Source organism: Cnephaeus nilssonii (genome assembly GCF_951640355.1).
Source record: "Cnephaeus nilssonii genome assembly, chromosome: 7".
NCBI lineage: Eukaryota > Metazoa > Chordata > Mammalia > Chiroptera > Vespertilionidae > Cnephaeus > Cnephaeus nilssonii.
This window is the reverse complement of record NC_137078.1, coordinates 26234533-26256049: the sequence shown is the minus strand read 5'-3', so window position 1 is coordinate 26256049 and position 21517 is coordinate 26234533. Positions and strand designations below refer to the sequence as shown.

At 42.3% G+C, this 21517-nt stretch overlaps 1 protein-coding gene and 1 pseudogene across 2 annotated transcripts in view; both read left to right on the top strand.

Annotated features, from left to right (window-relative positions):
* Window positions 1-547: 547 nt before the first annotated feature.
* The window catches only part of DEK (DEK proto-oncogene), a 41520-nt gene continuing 20550 nt past the window's right edge, over window positions 548-21517 (top strand). The window contains exons 1-7 of the mRNA XM_079776440.1: window positions 548-717; window positions 1083-1251; window positions 4618-4719; window positions 4963-5072; window positions 12121-12215; window positions 13789-13909; window positions 17744-17932. Coding sequence (XP_079632566.1) covers window positions 1092-1251; window positions 4618-4719; window positions 4963-5072; window positions 12121-12215; window positions 13789-13909; window positions 17744-17932 — 777 coding nt within the window. The 5' untranslated portion in view covers window positions 548-717; window positions 1083-1091. The remainder of the gene's footprint in view (window positions 718-1082; window positions 1252-4617; window positions 4720-4962; window positions 5073-12120; window positions 12216-13788; window positions 13910-17743; window positions 17933-21517) is intronic.
* On the top strand, window positions 12238-13777 carry LOC307102779 (large ribosomal subunit protein eL32-like; annotated as a pseudogene). Its single transcript has one exon. The product of its transcript is annotated as a large ribosomal subunit protein eL32-like (transcript).

Here is a 21517-nt window from a genome sequence, read left to right as displayed (position 1 = left end):
GAACTTCCAACGTGACAGGATCGTCTTCCTCACCGCGCACCTCGCCGGCGGCGGCGGCGGCGGCGGCGGGGTCCTCCGAGAGGCAGCGGAATCGGGAGTCGTCGCCGGCAAGGACTCTGGGACCTAAACGGGAGCGCTCATTCCGCAAGTCGCCTCCATTCCCGGGAAACACTGCAGACAGCGACGCCGTGGCGTGCAAACTTCTCTCCCACCCGCGGCCCGCCGGCCCGGCCCGGCCCGGCCCGTGACCACGCCTCTTTCCCCGCGCCCGGCACCCCTCCCTCCCCCAACGGGCCTGGAAACGACACCCACGCAGGCCCCCTAGCGCCGGTCCAGCGCAGCCCCCGCCGCCGCCGGCCCGCCGCACGCAGCCCCGCGCGAGACCGGAGAGCGCGCGCCCCCCGGGCGCGGCCGGCCGGCCGGGCGACCCCTCGCGGCCCCCGCCACGGCCGCCACCCCGTTTCCCGCGGAGGCGCCGCCGGCCCCGCCTCCCGTGCGCGCGCGCCAGCCCCGGCCCGCGGCCTGATTGGCCGCCGCATTCCCGCTTTCTTGCCCGAACCGCCATTTTGAAAGTCTTGTTGATTCTGGGGAGCGGGGAGCGCGGTGCGAGCGTCACGCCCGACAGCGTCCCGCGCGCCCTCTCCTCCGCGCCCGCCGCCGCCTCCCGGAGCGCCCTCGGGCCCACGCGCGCCAGGCCCGCGGCGGCCGCGACCCTTGGTGAGGGCTGCACCGGGGCGGGGGGGGCCGGGAGGGCTCCGTGGGGCCCGCCCGTCCGCCGCGGCCTTTCGGACAGCGGCCTGGGGCGGGGGGAGGGGACGCGGCGCGGCCGGCGGGGGGCGGGGGAGGTGGGAGGGGCGGCTGGCCCCGCGGTTCCCGCCTCGGGGGGTTCCCGGGCCGCGGGCGGAGTGGGAGGGACGTCCCGGGGGAGGGAGCACCGCCGTCCCGGCTCCCGGAGGGGGCAGCTTTGAGGGCGGGTGTCCCGCGGCCCCCGTTCCCGGGCTGTGAGGGTCGGGGGGTTGGGGCCGCCCGTCCTTGCCGCCGGAGGCGAGGAGACCGAGCCGCTGGCGTCCTCCCGCCCGCAGGCCGCCAGCATGTCCTCCTCGGGCCCCGCGGCGGAGGGAGAGGGAACCCCCGACCAGCCCGCGCCCGAGAAGGAGCCCGAAATTCCCGGCCCGAAAGAGGAAAGCGAGGAGGAGGAGGAGGAGGAGGACGAAGACGAGGAGGAGGACGAGGACGAGGAGGAAGAGAAAGGTGGGAAGTCCTGTCCCTGAGCGATGGATTTTTTACAGGAAACACATTTCTTGCTCTTTTGCGCTTAGAGGCACCAAATTGTGGAGTGTTCGGCAAGAATGCGAAATCTTGCCTCTGGTTTTGTGTCGAGCAATAGCAGAGAATTAACTTGGTGAATTCCGTTTTTTTTATAAAACACACTATTAGTGTTGTCAGTACGTGTTGTGGAGTGCAGAATGCTCTCGTCACGTTTCTGTCCTTTGGCTGGAAGTTGGTAAGTTTCAAATCTGCTTTTTAAAACTCTTAGCCTTTTACGTTAATAAGGTGTTGTTTTATTTTGATCTTTTTGCCTTTTGAGGCTCTTGTCAAGTGTTGAATGAAACCACACGCCGAGCTGAAGGGTTAGTCCCGGACGGGTTTCATTGGTTTGCTGATTTCAGCAGAGGTCCCGTCCCCAGGCCTCGGGGAGTTCCTTTCTCGGGGAAACACGGATGACGTGCAAGCTGTTGCTCCTGGAGAAAGTGGTGGCGTGTGAAAGCCGTGAGCTGTGAGAGAGAGTAAAAGAGGAGCTCCGTGCCGTCTGGGTTTCGGTGTTGAGGGAGAACATCATTGGCCGTCTGACGGGCGGCCAAACTGGGGGAGACAGACATATGAAGTGTTTAAAACAGCAGGTTTGACTGTTCATTTCTTTTAAGCCAAAACCAGTCAGTCCACGCTCAGCATTTTATAAATACAATCTGGGTTGAGATGACACAGAATGGTCTGCCTTTTGTCTGTTTAAAGTGGTAAGTGCTCTAAGAAGGGAGCATGTCCACATTTAAGTGCAAAAACTGCTTAGAAAAAAAAAAATGTTACTTTGTTAACTATGCAGAGTCCCCATAACAAAATTGGCTGTAGTATCTACTGGTCCAAGATTTTCTCAGCACTTTTTCCTCCAGTTTTTTTGTTTTTAGTCTTTTATTTTTTAATATATATATGTTTTTATTGACTTCAGAGAGGAAGGAAAAGGGAGAGAGAGGTATTTGAAACATCAACGGTGAGAGAGAATCATTGATAGGCTGCCTCCTGCACATCCCCAATTGGGGATCTAGCCCGCAACCCGGGCATGTGCCCTTGGCCAGAATCAAACCCGGTACCCTTCAGTCTGCATGCGATGCTCTGAGCCAACCAGCTAGGGTTTGTTTTTAGTCTTTTTTAAAGACAGGGTTTGGGTGCCACAGAGATCGTGAATTTCAACATGAAAATTTAAAAATATATATTCCCAAGTAGTTCTGATTTATTATTCCTCATTTTAGGTGTTAATGGAACAACTAAAATTTCAGACGTTTTTATCCTACTTAGCCCTGAAAATTTTTAAGTATCCTACTGAGGCATAAAAAAAGGCAATGAAGTCTGTACCAAATAAGGGATTAATTGACTTTTAGCAGTAGTTTTCTTGGCAGGGCTTGTGGGGGATGCCTAGTAAAAGATGACTCCTAGATTTCTATCTTTGGCAGCTGTATGGATAATGTTACCATTTTCTGGAAAATAGAATTCATGAAGGTGAGTGAGTTTGGAGATGATTATGACTTCTATTTTGGATACATTCAGTGAGGTGCCTATAGGACAGGAAGTAGAGCTATCTAGTGGCAGCCCGGTTTTGTTGAAGCTGGGGGAAAAAACTCTGGACTTGAGATAGACCAGGAAAATTATTAGCTTATACATGGTAATTAACTCAAACCTAATGGTTTAAATCACTCAAAGAAAGGAAGTGGGGTAACAACAGGGGTTGCTTTTTGGGTGCTTTCGTTTCTGTATACCATCGCCAGAGTTTACCTGCTGGAATCCCCTTTTCCTGATTCTTTCTGTGCAAATCCTTTTTATTTTTTAAAATCTTTATTGTTGAAAGTATTACTTATGTCCCCCTTTTCATCCCATTGACCCGGTTAGCCCCCCTGCCCCAGGCTTTTACCACACTATTGCCTGTGTCCATGGATTATGCATACATGCATACAGGTTCTTGTTAATCTCTTCCCACCCACCCCCACCTTCCCTCTGAGATTTGACAGTCTATTCCATGCTTCTATGTGCAAATCTTTACATCTCCAAATCTTAACTGTCCTTCAAAGCCAGTTCCAATGTTTTGATCCTCATTGGATTCCTAATCCAAAGATAATTATTCTTTCCTCAACTTTGAGAACTCTGTTTGTGTCTTTATTAAAAGAGTCCTGGCCCTGACTGGTTTGCTCAGTGGATAGAGCGTCGGCCTGCGGACTGAAGGGTCCCAGGTTGATTCTGGTCAAGGGCATGTACCTTGGTTGTGGGCACATCCCCAGCGGGGGGTTGTGCAGGAGGTGGCTGATCGATGTTTCTAACTCTCTATCCCTCTCCTTTCCTCTCTGTAAAAAATGAATAAAATATAGATTTTTAAAAAAGTGTTCTGTCATCATCTACTTTTGAGTATGATATTTGTGTCTCATTATTCTCTTCTCCCTCCTCTCTCCCCCAAGCATGATCTTCTAAAAGATAGTCACTATCATAATCATCTACTCAACCTTCCCTTGTAGCTAATGCAGCTTTACACAACATAAGCATTCAGTTCAATGATTGGAGGGATCGCCAACATTATAGTATGGGGTCCTCTTATTTATCTGACTTGGTCTCAGTCAGTAGGTAAGTGGTTTTAGAAAAGCCAGCTTAGTGTTTAACGTTTTAAAGTATATGTTCTATATTGCCTTTAAAAAAAAAAAAGGCAATCTGGACTAGACAGAATTTAACATTTTTGGGATGATTTATGAGCATAATTATGAACATCATTTATTAAACTACAAAGTAATGCCCTCCCACTTGTTTGCAGTAAATGTAAACTTGTAGAATTTTACCCTATCCGTAGTAACTCCAGGCTGATTTGTCTTACTTAAGGTCCTTTGTTTCCTTTTCTGTCAGTCAACTAAATTGTTGCTTTTCTGTATATCTTTTAAGTTTTTATAATCTTGTCTAAGCTAACTGTTTTCTGTGATATAGTAAGTTGAATTTCAGTTATTTCCTACATATTTATACAATAATAGAATTATGTCTAATTAAGGAATAGGCTAAGTGAGGACCTTGGCAATTTTTTACAGTGACTGGACTTTGATAGCAATAATTGTATTGAATATAAATTTGTTTGCTTTCTAATTTTTTTAAATATTGGATCCCCTGTGCGGTTGCCAGGTAAGTATAATGTTACTCAAAAATTTGGTGTTGCTATTAACTGATCAAGTATTTTCATCTGTTAATGTTATATTCTCAAAAATCCTATTAAGGAGAAGGGTATGGTATTAAGTTTCTGTGATTATTTCCTATATATTTATCCAAGAGTTAATATATTTCAACTTGTTATTTAAGAGGTATTAAATTAATTTCTAGAAAAGAGTCTCATCGTGGAAGGCAAGAGGGAAAAGAAAAAAGTAGAGAGGCTGACAATGCAAGTCTCTTCTTTACAAAGAGAGCCATTTACAATTGCACAAGGTAAGTTTATTCTGTGTTCTTTCATTTTATGATGAAAATGCCTAAATACAAAAATGATGATTAGCAGTGCTTAGTTTTTAGTGTTTACTAAGTAGTAATATATCTTGGTATTATTTTATTTAGTTTGCCGTATTAAAGCAAAAGTTATATAAGTTATGTTATAAAAATAATTTTCATTAAGTTTGCAAGTGCATTAACACATAATGGTATTTAACTTTAATTATTATGGTATTTTTTTTCTAGGAAAGGGGCAGAAACTGTGTGAAATTGAAAGGATACATTTTTTTCTGAGTAAGAAGAAAACAGATGAACTTAGAAATCTACATAAACTACTTTACAACAGACCAGGCACAGTAAGACCTTTTTATACCTTTAACCTAGTAGCATATTTATGTATTTAAAATACTTCACAATAGAAGCAAATTTTAGTCCTAGAAAGGACTTTTAGCGATCAGCGAGTTTAATTTCCATACCATACAAGTGAACAAACTGAGACACATATTTTCTAAATGACTTATCACAGGATACATAGCTGGATATTAGCAATTAGGATTGCACTATCCAGGACTCTTTCTATTGAACTTATTTTTATGCCATTCTGAAATGTCAGATTGTGATGATTTTAGTGGTTTTTTTAATTGTATAAGAAATTATTTTTTGGATTTTTTTTTTTTTAGTCATCCAGAATAAACAGTATAATTGTATATCCTTTTGAGCAAATAACTGATAAATTAGTTGGTAATTCTTTGCCAATAGATTTGTTAAAATCAGTGTTTCATTTACTGAGTTATTTTACTGTAGTCACCTCTTATCTGCATGGGATGCATTCCAAGACAGTGGTCGCCAACCTTTCGGACTTCACGGTCCACCAGTGGTTCACGGACCACTGGTTGGCAACCGCTGCTCCAAGACCCCCAGTAATTCCTGAAACCAAGGATAGTATTGGACCTATGCATATATACCTATGATAAAGTTTAATTTCTAAATTACACACAGTAAGAGTTTAACCCTAAGCAATAATGAAATAGAACAATTATAACAATACCAGAGGCCTGGTGCACGAAATTCATGCACGGGTAGGGTCCCTAGGCCTGGCCGGAGGAGATCAGGGCCGATCGAGGCCTTCCTCCCCCCTGCTGCTGGCTGGGGCTTTCCTTTGTTCTCTTCCGCCCCCTGGTGGTCAGTGCACGTCATAGCGAGTGGTCAAACTCCTGGTCTGTTGAACTTCCGAGGGAACAATTTGAATATTAGCCTTTTATTATATAGGATAGGATACTATAATAAAAGTTATGTGAATGTGGTCTCTCAAAATATCTTACAGTACTATACAATATTCACCTTTTCATGTAAAGAAAGCACTTTATGGCTTCTCTTTGGTATGTCTGAATTGCCAACATCACTCATCTAGTGCTTTGGGGCCATCCTATATAATAAAAGGCTAATAGGCAAATCAACCGAATGGCGGAACGACCGGTTGCTATGACGCGCACTGACCACCAGAGGTCAGTGCACTCCCACAGGGGAAGCGCAGCTCAGCGAGAAGCCGGGCTCATGACTGGCGAGCACAGTGGTGGCGGCGGGAGCGGGACTAAGCCAGCAGGCGGACATCTGCCAAGGGGTCCCGACTGTGAGAGGGCACAGGCCAGGCTGAGGGGACCCTCCCCCGCCTTGAAGGTCATGCACGGGGCATCTAGTTAATAAATAAAATAAGGATTACTTGAATGCAAGCACTGAGATAACACCACCGTCCATCTGAGCCAACTACTAAGTGAGTTAGTAGTTGGGAGGATTACTGTATATGCTCCCTCAGGCAGGGAGCATATACAGTAATCCTCCCTTATGCATGGTTTCCCTTTTTTATTTAATTTTTTTTATTTCATTTTTTTGTCTGTGTGGATTCTTTTTTTTTTTAATATTTGTCCAAAATCAAAATTTTTAATTTTATATACAAGCCCCCACTGCCCCAGTGTCTGTGTCCATTGGTTATGCTAATATGCATGCATACAAGTCCTTCGGTTGCTCTCTAACCCTCCTCTCCTCTCCTGCCATTTGTTTCTGGATCTATGCTTGTTCATCAAATTATGTTGATCGTTATATTCCACATATGAGTGAGATCATGTGATATTTATCTTTCGCTGACTGGCTTATTTCGCTTAGCATAATGCTCTCCAGTTCCATGCTGTTGCAAATGGTAAAAGTTGCTTTTTTATAGTGGCATAGTATTCCATTGTGTAGATGTACCACAGTTTTTTAATCTAGTCATCTGCTGATGGGCACTTAGGCTGTTTCCAAATCTTAGCTATTGTAAATTGTGCTGCTATGAACATAGGGGTGCATATGTCCTTTCTGATTGGTGTTTCTGGTTTCTTGGGATACAGTCCTAGAAGTGGGATTACTGGGTCAAATGGGAGTTCCATTTTTAACTTTTTGAGGAAACTCTATACTGTCTTCCACAGTGGCTGCACCAGTCTGCTTTCCCACCAGCAGTGCAGGAGGGTTCCTTTTTCTCTACATCCTCGCCAGCACTTGTCGTTTGTTGATTTGTTGATTAAGCTATTCTGACAGGTGTGAGATGGTATCTCATTGTTTTGATTTGCATCTCGGATGATTAGTGACTTTGAGCATGTTTTCATATGTCTCTGGACCTTCTGTATGTCCTCTTTCAAAAAGTGTCTATTTAGATCCTTTGCCCATTTTTTGATTGGATCGTTTATCTTCCTTTTGTTAAGTTGTGTGAGTTCTCTGTAAATTTTGGAGATTAAACCCTTATTTGAAACTAGAGGCCCGGTGCACGAAATTTGTGCACTTGGGGGTGTCCCTAGGCCTGGCCTGCGCCCCTTGCTATCCGGGAGCCCTGCGGGGATGTCTGACTGACGACTTAGTGGGCCTAAGCCATCACTCAGACATCCTTAGTATTGTCACGGAGGCAGGAGAGGCTCCCACCACTGCCGCTGTGCTCGCCAGCCATAAGCCCAGCTTCTGGCTGAGCAGCGCTCCCCCTGTGCGAACACACTGACCACTAGGGGGCAGCTCCTGCATTGAGTGTCTGCCCCCTGGTGGTCAGCGCGCATCATAGTGACCAGTCATTCCACCATTTGGTCATTTGCATATTAGCCTTTTATTATGTAGGATATCATTGGCAAATATGTTCTCCCATGCAGTGGGCTTTCTTACTGTTTTGTTTATAGTTTTTTTTTGCTGTGCATAAGCTTTTTATTTTGATGTAGTTCCATTTGTTTATTTCCTCCTTAGTCTCCATTGGCCTAGGAGCTGTGTCTGTAAAGATATTGCTACGACATATGTTTGCTGTTTTGCTGCCTATGGAGTCTTGTAGGATTTTTATGGCTTCCCATCTTACATTTAAGTCCTTTATCCATTTTGAGCTTGTTTTTGTATATAATGTAAGTCGGCGATCTAGTTTCATTTTTTTGCATGTATCTGACCAAATTTCCCAACACCATTTATTGAAGAGACTGTCTTGACTCCACTGTATGTATGCCCTTGCCTCCTTTGTGGAATATTAATTGAGCATAATGGCTTTGGTCGATTTCTGGGTTCTCTGTTCTGTTCCATTGATCTATATGTCTGTTCTTGTGCCACTACTAAGCAGTTCTGAGAACCATGGCTTGGTAATATAGCTTGATATCTGGTATTGTGATCCCTCCAACTTTGTTCTTCTTTCTCAAGATTGCTGTGGCTATTTGGGGTCTTTTTTTATTCCATATGAATTTTTGGAGAGTTTGTTCTAGATCTTTGAAATATGCCGTTGGTATTTTAATGGGGATTGCATTGAATCTATAGATTGCTTTGGATAGTATGGACATTTTAATGATGTTGATTCTACCAATCCATGAACATGGTATGTTCTTCCATTTGTGTATGTCTTCCTCTATCTCTTTTTTCAATGTCCTGTAGTTTTCCAAGTACATGTCTTTTACCTCCTTAGTTAAGTTTATTCCTAGGTATCTTAATTTTTTTGGTGCAATGGTAAATGGGATTGTTTTTTTCGTATCTCTTTCTGTGAGTTCATTATCTATCTATCTATAATCTGTATATATAAAGAGCCAGGGTCCGCAACATCCAAAATTACCAAAGGGACATCCAAACATCAGGCTCGCAGCAGGCTCAGATGGGCAGGGACTGGCGAAGCAGGCTGAACTGCTGACCTCTGGGAGAGAGAGAGAGGCATGGCTGATTAGCAACTGCCACGGCTGCTGGCAAGGCCCGGAGAAAGAAGCAGGGTCTGATCTGCAGCCTTAGTGGCAGCTGCTGATCAGCCCTTGCCTCTCTATCTCTCCGGGCCTCGCCAGCAGCTGCACCTCTCTCTCTCTCCAAGAGGTCAGCAGTTCAGCCCGCTAACCAGAAGCGTGGGGTGGCTGCTGATTAGCCCCACCTCTCTGATCAGGCCCAGAGATAGGCCCGGAGACGCTGACTGTCATAGAAACCAACCAGTCAGAACCAAATCTGGGTGAACTGTGAGGAGCCAATGGCTGCCTAGGAGGTGGAGCTTTTGATGCTGACTGGCATAGAAACCGACCAGTCAGAACCAAATATGGGTGAACTGCAAGTAGTCAATGGCTGCCTAGGAGGCGGAGCTTTTGATGCTGACTGGCATAGAAACCGACCAATCAGAACCTAATGTGGGTGAACTGTGAAGGCAGAACCTAAGGTGGGGGCTGAGGAGGGGTTTTAAAGGCAACAGCTGTTTGGTGTAAGGTGTAAGAAAGCGATTCAATTTCTTAATGACCGGTTTGGCAGTATAGTGCATATGGTTGGCTATCAGTCCAGATATAGAGATTGTGTGTTTTTGTCTGCCAAGAGCATCTCCTCCTGCTGAAAAAGGCTACTCCCCCCCCCCCCATTTAAGCAATCCTATCCTATATAATGTATATACTAATAAAAGGGTAATATGCTAATTAGACCAGGTTGACCGGCCATCTTCCAGATGTCTGACTTCCTTCCGGACAAAGCCATGGTGGTGGGGTAGAGGCAGTTAGAGGCAATCAGGCCAGCAGGGGAGGGCAGTTGGGGGTGAGATCAGGCCGGCAGGGGAGGGCAGTTGGGGGCGAGATCAGGCCGGCAGGGGAGGGCAGTTGGGGCTGAGATGGAGGGCAGTTGGGGGTGAGATCAGGCTGGCAGGGGAGGGCAGTTAGGGGTGATCAGGCAGGCAGGCAGGCAGGTGAGCGGTTAGGAGCCAGCAGTCCCAGATTGCAAGAGGGATGTCTGATTGGAGAGGGTGCAGGCTGGGCTGAGGGATCTCCGCGCCCCTCCCCCCCCAGTGCACGAATTTTGTGCACTGGGCTACTAGTTGGTATATAAAAAGGCCATAGATTTCTAGGTGTTAATTTTGTATTCTGCTACATTGCCAAATTCATTTATTAGGTCTAGTAGTTTTTTGATGGAGTCATTAGGGTTTTCTATGTATAGTATCAAGTCATCTGCGAATAAGGACAGTTTTACTTCTTCTTTTCCAATTTGGATGCCTTTTATTTCTTCTTGTCTGATCACTATGGCTAGCACTTCCAGTACTATATTGAACAGGAGTGGTGGAAGTGGGCATCTCTGTCTTGTTCCCATTCTCAGGGGAAATGAGTTTAGTTTTTGCCCTTTGAGTATGATGTTGGCTGTAGGTGTGTCATATAAAGCTTTTATTATGTTGAGGTATGATTCCTCTATCCCCACTTTGCTGAGAGTTTTTATTAAGAAAGGGTGTTGAATTTTGTCAAATGCTTTTCTGCATTGATTGACATGATTATGTGATTTTTGTCTCTCAATTTGTTTATGTGATATATCACATTTATTGATTTGTGGATATTGTACCATCCTTGCATCCCCGGAATAAATCCCACTTGGTCATGGTGTATGACAGGCGTCCTCAAACTACGGACCGCGGGCCACATGCGGGTGATTTGCTGTTTTGTTTTTTTACTTCAAAATAAGATATGTGCTGTGTGCATAGGAATTTGTTCATAGTTTTTTTGTTTTTGTTTTTGTTTTTTTTTGTTCATAGTTTTTTTAAAACTATAGTCCAGCCCTCCAACGGTCTGAGGGACAATGAACTGGCCCCCTGTTTAAAAAGTTTGAGGACCCCTGGTGTATGATCTTTCTAATGTAATGCTGAATCGGATTTGCTAGAATTTTGTTGAGGATTTTAGCATCTATGTTCATCAAGGATATTGGCCTGTAATTCTCTTTTTTTGTGGTGTCTTTATCTGGTTTTGGGATTGGCTTCCTCTTGAATTTTTTGGAATAGTCTGAGGAGGATAGGTTTTAGTTCTTTGAATGCTTGGTAGAACTCCCCTGTAAAACCATCCAGACCAAGGCTTTTGTTTGCTGGAAGATTTTTGATCGCTGCTTCAATTTCTTTGGTAGGTATTGGCCTATTCAGGTTTTTTGATTCTTCTTGATTGAGTTTTGGGAGCTTGTATTTTTCTAAGAATATGTCCATTTCATCTAGGTTATCCATTTTGTTGGAATAGAGTTGTTCATAGTATTTTTTCATAATCGTTTGTCTTTCTGTGGGATCGGTTGTTACTTCACCCCTTTCATTTCTGATTTTGTTTATTTGGGTGCTCTCTCTTTGTTTCTTGGTGAGCCTGGCTTAAAGGTTCATCAATCTTGTTTATCCTTTCAAAGAACCAGCTCTTGGGATCTTTTGTATGGTTTTTTTTTTTGGTCTCTATGTCATTTATTCCCACTCTGATCTTTATTATTTTCTTTCTCCTGCTTACGCTGGGCTTTTCTTGTTGCTCTCTTTCTAACTCTTTGAGTTGTAGATAATTTAATCACATTTTTGTTTTCAAAAAATTATCTTTGGTTAGATAATTTAATCACATTTTCGTTTTCAAAAAATTATCTTTGTAAGCCTTTTATAATGGACCTGGAGATTATTATACTAAGTGAAATAAGCCAGTCAAAGACGAATATCACATGATCTCACTTATATGCAGAATCTGATGAACAAAGTAAACTGATGAACAAAATAAGTCCAGAGACATGAATGCATGGAACAGACTGATAGATATCAGAGAGAAGGGAGGTGGGGGAGGAAAGAACTTGTATACATTATATGCATAGCTCATGGACACAGACAGTTGTGTGGTGAAGTCCTGGAGTGGGTTGGGGTCTGGATGGAGGGGAAAATAGGGGACATCTGAAATACTGTCAGTAATAAAAATAAGCTTTAATAATTATATATATATATATATATATATATATATATATATATATATAAATAATATTTTAGTAATAAGTATAGTTTTCAATTGTGAATAAGAAATTTTGCATAAACCAGTATTGTAGCTCAGAGACAGATGTGAAAATAAAGATGCAAACTTGAATTTTTTCTTGTGTACATTACTGGGTAATAAGTAGTATTAATAATAAGAGAAACATTTTCAGGTTTCCTCATTAAAGAAGAATGTGGGTCAGTTCAGTGGCTTTCCATTTGAAAAAGGAAGTACCCAATATAAAAAGAAGGAAGAAATGTTGAAAAAGTAAGTTATTTTTATAAATACCATGTTTTGATCAATGTGGTTTTTTTAATATATTTTTATTGATTTCAGAGAGGAAGGGAGAGGGGAAGAGAGAGAGAGGAACCTCAAGGATTAGAGAGAATCATTGATCTTGGCTGCCTTTTGCACACCTCACACTGGGGACCGAGTCTGCAACCCAGGCATATGCCCTGACCAGCAGTCAAACCTCCTGATTCATAAATCAATGCTCAACCACTGACTCACACTGGCTGGGCTGATCAATGTGCTTTAAATTTTATTTTTAAATATTTAATGTGACCACACATACGTAGACTGCTAATTCTTTGCTTTAAATGCCTGGATCTGATTTGTCTTCATAACCATTAACTTGGGATCTTCATTAGTTTTCAATAAATAATGGCTATCAAGATTATTGAAAATGCAAAGATGATTTTATTTCTTGGAAGAACAATACACAGGCAAATCATTCACAGTTGAAATTTCAGAAGGTCTAAAGGGAATATAGTGAAAACTTTTCTGTCACTCCTGTTCTGTCAGCCACTCTGATCCTCCACTTATACATACTATTTAGTTGTTTTGAAGACAGTAACTTTGATAGAAACAATGTCCTTCACCATAATGCAAGCAAGATGATATATGAGAGTTTTTGTTTATTAAATTCCCTGTAGCTTAAGAACTCTAATCCTCTTCCTCGGTATTGCCTATGGAGGTGGCAGCCATCTCCTACTTGTCATCTTTGGCTGCCCTCAGACCTCTCATGAAACCAAAGATTATCAAAAAGAATTTCATCAGGCACCAGTCAGACCAATATATCAAAATTAAGCAGAACTGACGGAAACCCAGAGGCATTGACAATAGGATGTGCAAAAGATTCAAGGGCCAGATCTTAATGCCCAATAACAGAGCACATGCTGCCCAGTGGCTTTCGGAAGTCTGGTCCACAATGTCAAGGAGCTTGAAGTGCTGCTGATGTGCAGCAAACCTTACTGTGCTAAAATTGCTCACAGCATCTCCTCAAAGAATGGCAAAGCCATTGTATTGTGGAAGGAGCAGCCCAGTTGGCCATCAGAGCCACCAATTCCAATGCCAAGCTGCACAGCGAAGAAAATGAATAAACATTGTGTACGCATTGTATTTGTGTTAATAACAAAATTCTGGCATTAAAAAAAGGAATTCTTTATTGTCTATTCCTTCCTTGAAACATTATAGTAGGAATGCTGAGGGGAAAATGTAATATTTAGTCACAATCAGCAGCCAGAAGAATGATCAAGTCCATGAATTTTATAGTATTGAAACCTTTTTACATTATTTTCTAATGAATTAACTTAGGTATTGTTTTACTATATTTAGAATTTAATTGGTAAATGGTGTTTTCAATTTTTAATACTCTAATCTGGTTGTGTTTGTACACTAATCAAAGATTATTAGGAGTGCTTCTAAGATTCAAAGAAACGTTGGCTACTTTTTAAATGTTTATAGCCTAGCAGTTTGGTTAGCTATTGCATTTATATTGTGGAGATGTTTATAAACTTTCCTACATAATCACCTTGGTTTCTTTTATTTTCTTTTTCAGATTTAGAAATGCCATGTTAAAAAGCATCTGTGAGGTTCTTGATTTGGAGAGATCAGGTGTAAATAGTGAACTGGTGAAGAGGATCTTGAATTTCTTAATGAATCCAAAGCCTTCTGGCAAAGTGAGGACCAATTTCTATTATTTTATTAACAAATCAATTATTTATAGCCTCTCTTTTTTAATTATTCTTTTAAAAATGGTGGTCCATGAAAAAAGTAGCTACCTTAGGTCACAGTTCAATAGTGCAAGTGTATTTCTTGAGAAAACCAGTGAACTTCAATTTGTAGCCAAAGTTACTCTGTTGTACCTCCCATTTTGTTACACAGATAGATATTTTAAAAACATGTACTCAAAAGTTTAGAGTAAATACAATTAGTATTTACTGCTTCATCAGAGACACCTTAAATGAAACACCTTTTCCCTCCTGTTAGTATGTGGTTGTAAGGAATATGACTAGCAAAGTTTGCTGCCTCTGCTTAATTAGTAAGTACTAAGATGACAGCTGTTTTACCTTTGCTTTTCTATAATCAGTGAAAGAGCTAATAAATGTCTTGGTATTATGAAAATAGTTTTGACCTGCAGGCTTCTGAAAAGTTCTCAGGAAACCCCAGGGTCCACAAACCACACTTTTGAGAAGCACTTTCTTATGTTTTATCCCTATGGAAACTAATTCTTACATCCATTTTTCTTATTTGATTCTGGTTATTGCTTAATCTAATGGTATCTTAAGCTATTTTCTATGCTACCATACACTTTTAAAAAAACACTATAAATTCATTAGTACTAATTTTGTCTCCTCTATAATAATCTTAATATTGTTCTTTTGTATTTCTACCTTGATTAGTTGTTAGATTTTGTTTACAAGAAGGGATGATGCCATTGACACTGGATTTTTTTATGAGAGAAAAGTGAGAGAGACATATCTCATTGGTTACCTCCCAAATGTGCCCCAACTAGGGCCAAGAATCCAGCCTGCAACCAAGGTGTACTTGCCTTTGACTGGAATCGAACCCATGATTCTTCAGTCAAAGGGCCTCACACTCTATCCACTGAGTCAAACTGGCTAAGGCAACACTGGATTTTGATCAATAGATTTAAATAATTTTAAAACCAATATAGGAAAGTTCTGAAGCATTTATTATTACTATTTTTTTAATTAAAATCTTACTTATTTTTGGAAGTTGCATTTTCTTGATTGGTTACTTGAATGATTTAACATTCAAGTTAAATTTTTCATTTCCCTGTGTAAGTTTATTCAGTACCCATTCCAATCCTCATATTACTAATTCCATATGCATATTATATTCTCACTACCTGCATCTGATTCCCGAGTTGAGAAAGGGAAGGTTGTCATATTTTTCTAATATACTTGAGTCCTGGATTTCAGATAGTGAGTAGTGAGAGTTTAGACAGAGTTATCTTTTCTCCAAACAAAGAATCAAAGAATTTATCTAAATGGATTTGTTTCCTGGTAATGGTAATAGTTCACATAACAAGGATATCTGTATTCATTCAAAGAATTTTCTTATAGAGAACTGCTCTGACAAATATATTTGGTTCACTAACTTAAAATTCTGGAATGACCTAGATTGGCTGTTTACCCGTCTGCTTTTTGAAGGGTAGGATGTTTGGTCAAATCACGTTAGAGGCTATTCTGTACATTGTAGATTACCTGAGAACACTAAGTTACATAAGTAGCCACTTTTTAAAAATTTTTGTGCAGGTGACAGTGACCCCTAAGACTGGAAGTTCCTGGGAGAGAAGGGAGCTGTGGGGGTCTGCTAGTTTCATAAAAAATACTGCCTAAAGTTATCACTAACATTTATACAATTACTAGAGGCCCGATGCATGAAATTTGTGCACAGGGAGGTGTGTCCCTCAGCCCAGCCTGCACCCTCTCCAATCTGGGACCCCTCGAGGGATGTCTGACTGCCCGTTTAGGCCCGATCCTATTGGGATCGGGCCTAAACGGGCAGTCGAACATCCTTCTCACAGTCTAGGACTGCTGGCTCCCAACTGCTCGCCTTCCTGCCTTCCTGATTGCCCCTAACCGCTTCTGCCTGCCAGCCTGATCACCCCCTAACCACTCCCCTGCCAGCCTGATTGATGCCTGACTGCCCTCCCCTGCAGGCCTGGTCACCCCTAACTGCCCTCCCCTGCAGGCTTGATCACCCCTAACTGCCCTCCCCTGCCGGCTTGGTCACCCCTAACTGCCCTCCCCTGCTGGCCTGATCATCCACAACTGCCCTCCCTTGCTGGCCATCTTGTGGCGGTCATCTTGTGTCCACATGGGGGCAGCCACCTTTTGTGTTGGAGTGACAGTTAATTTGCATATTACTCTTATTAGATAGGATAGAGGCCTGGTGCACAGTTGGGGGTGGCTGGTTTGCCCTGAAGGGTGTCCCAGATCAGGGTGGGAGTTCCCTTGGGGCGTGGGGCGGCCTGGGTGAGGATCCTGTGGTGGTTGTAGGCCAGCCACACACCCCAGCAACCCAAGCGGAGGCCCTGGTATCTGGGATTTATTTATCTTCTATAATTGAAACTTTGTAGCCTTGAGCAGAGGCCAGGGCGGGCAGAAAGCTTGGCTTTCTCCATCGCTGGGGAAACCCAAGCCTCCTGCTCTCTCCAGTTCTGTGGCTGCCACCATTTTTGTTGGGATTTATTTATCTTCTATAATTGAAACTTAGTAGCCTGAGTGGAGTCCAGGGCCCGCCAAGATGTGTAGGAAGCTTGGCTTCCTGCATTGTCGGGGAAACCCAAGCCTCCTGCTCTCTCCAGCTCTGTGGCTGCCGCCATTTTTGTTGGGATTTATTTAGCTTCTATAATTGAAACTTAGTAGCCTTGAGTGGAGTCCAGGGCCGGCCAGGATGTGCTGGAAGCTCGGCTTCCTCCATTGCCGGGGAAACCCAAGCCTCCTGCTCGCTCCATGGCTGCAGCCATCTTGGTTGGGTTTATTTGCATATTCCTTCCTGATTGGCTGGTGGGTGTGGGTTGCGATTGTAGCGGAGGTACGGTCAATTTGCATATTACCCTTTTATTAGATGGTATGTATCTTGATGTTATATTTTGGAATTTTTCTTTATGTTTCTGTTTATTGCAGAAAATAACAGGCAAAAATAAAAATAAAAGATACCTATAATTTTCAGAAATAAGTAATTTTCAAAAGATAAGTTTATCTTTTCACATCCATTTGCAGGATTATTTATGGTTTTCAATTTTAGAAGTTAGCAAATTATCCCCTAAGAAAGCACTTAAAAGTTAAATTTGTTGGTTAATATAATAATTTTCTTCACATCATCTTTTCTTTTTAAATGTGTGTGCTTTAATTGAATGTCAAAGTAAGAGCAGTGTACTGATTTTGTGGTTCTTAATTTATCATTAACACGTTCAGTATTTACTACATATTTACAATCATGTGAGAATATAATCCTGACATTATGGAAAGTAGAGCACAGAGGTAATATGAATATAAACTACATAGTTCATAAATTCAGGGTGTATAAAGTGAAATTAATTTACTTCATGGATGATTCTTCCTAGTCCTTTCATTGGAGGTCCCCTAAAACAGGAACCTTCTCTGACCGCAGCTGATGTTTATAGGAAGGAAATACTAGTAAATTATAATATTCAAAGTATTATCTTGATAAAGTGTAAATAACTGTTTGAGCTTAACATGGTGTGTACTTGGGCTTCTAGTCCCATGTCAGAACATATAATACATATTTAAACATTTGTGAAGAGCTCTTGCCTAGGTGTTTAGAATACAAATGAAAGGTATTGGTAGTTCAGACAGAAAAAGATTAATTTGACACATTGTTAAAGATGAATTATTCTCTAAAGCTGCTAAGCTTGGAAATATACCTTGAGACAAACAAGAATTGAGTTGAGAAGTAGGTCTCAGAAATAGTTGACTGACTTGGAAATGCCTCACTGGTGTTTATTTTATTTTATGCAGCCATTGCCAAAATCTAAAAAAACTTCTAGCAAAGGCAACAAAAAGGAACGGAACAGTTCTGGAATGACAAGGAAAGCAAAGCGAACCAAATGTCCTGAAATTCTGTCAGATGAATCTAGCAGTGATGAAGATGAAAAGAAAAACAAAGAAGAGTCTTCAGAGGATGAAGATAAAGAAAGTGAAGAGGAGGTAAAATTTTAGTTTTTTGTTTTTTCATTTCTTTTCCTGGGGAGAGTTAAATATTTCTGCTATATAATAGGTATAGCCAGAAAACAGATTTTAGGAACCATCAGTTTCATATTAGATGTTGTAAATTCTGAAGACATGTAGTTCAGTGTAAACCCTTTCTTTCCCTTAATAAGCTTTTAGTTTTGTTGACATGCCAGAGTGTAAAAGTTGGAAAAGAGTGAGGTTGGAGTGGAACTGAATTTTAGCCTGGGCCTTGACTAGAGTAGGTTAAATGGGAAGGGAAGGCACAGGGGGAGGGGTACTTATCCTGACCAGGAACACAAAGAGCAGATTTTTTGAGAATTTTCTTCAAAGTATATTAATATATTATGATGATCTTGAACCATTTTATTGTTTTACACACAAAAACAAGGGTTTAAGGACCACCATTTTTTTCTCAACTTGTTGGGGATTATTTAATGAGAATAACAGGATTTGAAGTTTGATTGGTGGGCAGGTTTTGTATCACTTAGGAATGCCTGCCATTTTCCTTTACTTACAAATCTTTGTAAATGTTGAATATTATTAGTTTTCAAAGTGAAACTTCAGGAAGGGAAGAGGTGCTGAACCATTTAAAGGGTTAACTTTGCCCATTCCTTTTTGTGTCTCTTCAATCAAGTAGATGGGAAATAGGAAGTGATTTTCTATTATTGTTAATAGTCTTTTCGTAGACTCTTCACTGGTCAGAACTTGCTCTGTAAGTTGGGTAATGTACTTGGTCTTAGTTAGGACTTGATTAATGTGGCTTGACATTTTGGGCCAAAATGATTCTTCATTGTAGAGGACTGTCTTGTGTATTATAGAACATTTGCCCACTAGGTGCCAGTAGCATACTTCCCCAATGTCCAGGTGTGAAAACCAAAAATGTCTCCAGACATTGCCAAGTGTCTCCTGGGGGGCAAAATCACCTCCAGTTGATTCTGGAGGGAGTTAAGATGTTGTGAACTCTGGTCTTATATGTGAGTATCTTGTATAAATTTGCCTTTAGGTATTTAAAATCCATGCTTGTTTTAATGTCAAATTTTATAAAGACTTCAATAAATCTAAGTTTGAAATGCTGCATAATTGAAAGAATATTACAAAGCCAGCAGGTGTTTCATAAATATCTCTATACTAGAAGCCTGGTGCACGAAATTCGTGCATGGCGGGGGGTTGTCCCTCAGCCCAGTCTGTACCCTCTCCAATCTGGGACTCCTGGAGGGATGTCCGACTGCCCGTTTAGGCCCGATCCCGGTGGTGGGATCGGGTCTAAACGGGCAGTCGGACATCCCTCTCACAATCCAGGACTGCTGGCTCCCAACTGCTTGCCTGCCTGCCTTCCTGATTGCCCCTAACTGCTTCTGCTTGCCAGCCTGATCACCCCCTAACCACTCCGCTGCCAGCCTGGTTGATGCTTAACTGCTCCCCTGCCAGCCTGTTTGCCCCCAACTTCCCTCCTCTGCCAGACTGGTCACCCCTAACTGCCCTCTCCTGCAGGGTTGATCACCTCCAACTGCCCTCCCTTGCAAGCCTGGTCCCTCTCAACTGCCCTCCCTTGCAGGCCGGGTGCCTCCCAACTGCCCTCTCCTGCTGGCCATCTTGTAGTGGCCATCTTGTGTCCACATGGGGGCAGGATCTTTGACCACATGGGGGCAGCTATATTGTGTGTTGCAGTGATGATCAATCTGCATATTACTCTTTTATTAGATAGGATAGAGGCCTGGTGCACGGGTGGGGGCCAGCTGGTTTGCCCTGAAGGGTGTCCCGGATCAGGGTGGGGTTCCCTTGGGGCATGGGGCGGCCTGAGCGAGGGGCCTGTGGTGGTTTGCAGGCCAGCCACGCCCCCTGGCAACCCAAGCAGAGGCCCTGGTATCTGGAATTTATTTTCCTTCTACAATTGAAACTTTGTAGCCTGGAGCGGAGCCAAGCCTGGGGCTCCGGCAGCCATTTCTGTGGCAGTTAATTCACCTTCTACAATTGAAACTTTGTAGCCTTAAGCGGGTGAGCCCGGCCAGGGTGTGCGGAAAGCTTTGCTTCCCCTGTTGCCGCCGGCAACCCTGGCCTGCTCTCTCAAGCTCCATTCTGCCGCCATTTGTTTGAATTTGTTTACCTTCTATAATTGAAACTTTGTAGCTTGAGTGGAGGCTTAGGCCTGCAACGGCTATGGAAAGTTTGGCTTGCTCTGTTACCTGGGAAACCTTGCTCACTGTGGCTGTAGCCATCTTGGATTGGGGTTAATTTGCATACTCTCCCTGATTGGCTGGTGGGTGTGGCTTGGCTGGTGGGTGTGGCTTATGTAGCGGAGTGATGGTTAATTTGCATATTACCATTTTATTAGAGAGGATATAAAAGGCTAAGTTAACTCACACATGCACTATTCATATAAAGCTCTTGCTGGTTCCAGTCGCACGTGTGTGTTTCGATCTGTCATTGTCAATGGTTGACACTTCTATTATAGAGAAAGGGGCGAATAGCGATATTAAGATATTTCTTCTAATTAATTTCCTTTCAATGTGCACGAATCCGTACACTGGGACAGTAGTCTTAATATATTTTTGGTGTAAAGCAAGATGAGTAATCTGAGCATTAAGGTTTTTTATGATTGATTTTAGGAAAATCTGGAAGGAAAACATTTGTTTATATGTGAATATGCAATAATGCCAATTTGCAGTAATAGTGTTATTCCTCATTTAACAAATTTTTGGTTATCTACTGTGTGTATTCACTCTGCTTCCCCTAAAACTTTTTTAAAGGCAGAGTTAAAGCATGAAAAGTTGTCATAGGCTATAAACATCTGATTTTTTTGTAGAGGCATTATGATTATGAACATAAACTCTGTAACATCCGATTCCCTTCTGTAAAATGGGCATAATAATAATAGCAGCCTCAAAGGGGTGTAGTAAATTATTTTATGTAAAGCACTTAGAGCAGTGCTTGGCACAAGTACTGTCTAAGATCAGTGATGGCGAACCTATGACACTCGTGTCAGCACTGACACGCGTAGCCATTTCTGATGACACGCAGCCGCTGAGGCAGCCGCATGCCGAGGATGAAACATTTGCGAAATAATGTTTTTTCCTCAAAGTGACACACTACCCGAGTTATGCTCAGTTTTTTGGCGAAGTTTGACACACCAAGCTCAAAAGGTTGCCCATCACTGGTCTAAGTATTAGCTGCTGCTATTAGTAGTAGTAGTAAACTGACCTTTAGGATTTCTAAATCCAGTCTTCCTATCATTACTAAACTGCAGGAAGATTGTATTTAGCAAGGTTATTAATTTTCTCATTTGCTTTCTCGATTATTTCACTGTTTTAAGTAGAATTAGTTGAAGTCTGTGAATATAGATTACCCCGGAATTATAACCATATTAGTTACTGGATAATGATCACAAGTGAAACTAGAAACCCAGGTCAACTGATGAAAATACCTACAGGAAAAAGGCAAACTGAAGAATGCTTTTATGGACATTAAATGTATAAAGTTATACAATATAAAAGCTGTATCATTATGCTCTATTTTCTGCTTCAGTTTTTCTGCTTGGGCTGATACAAGCAGACTTTATGAAAT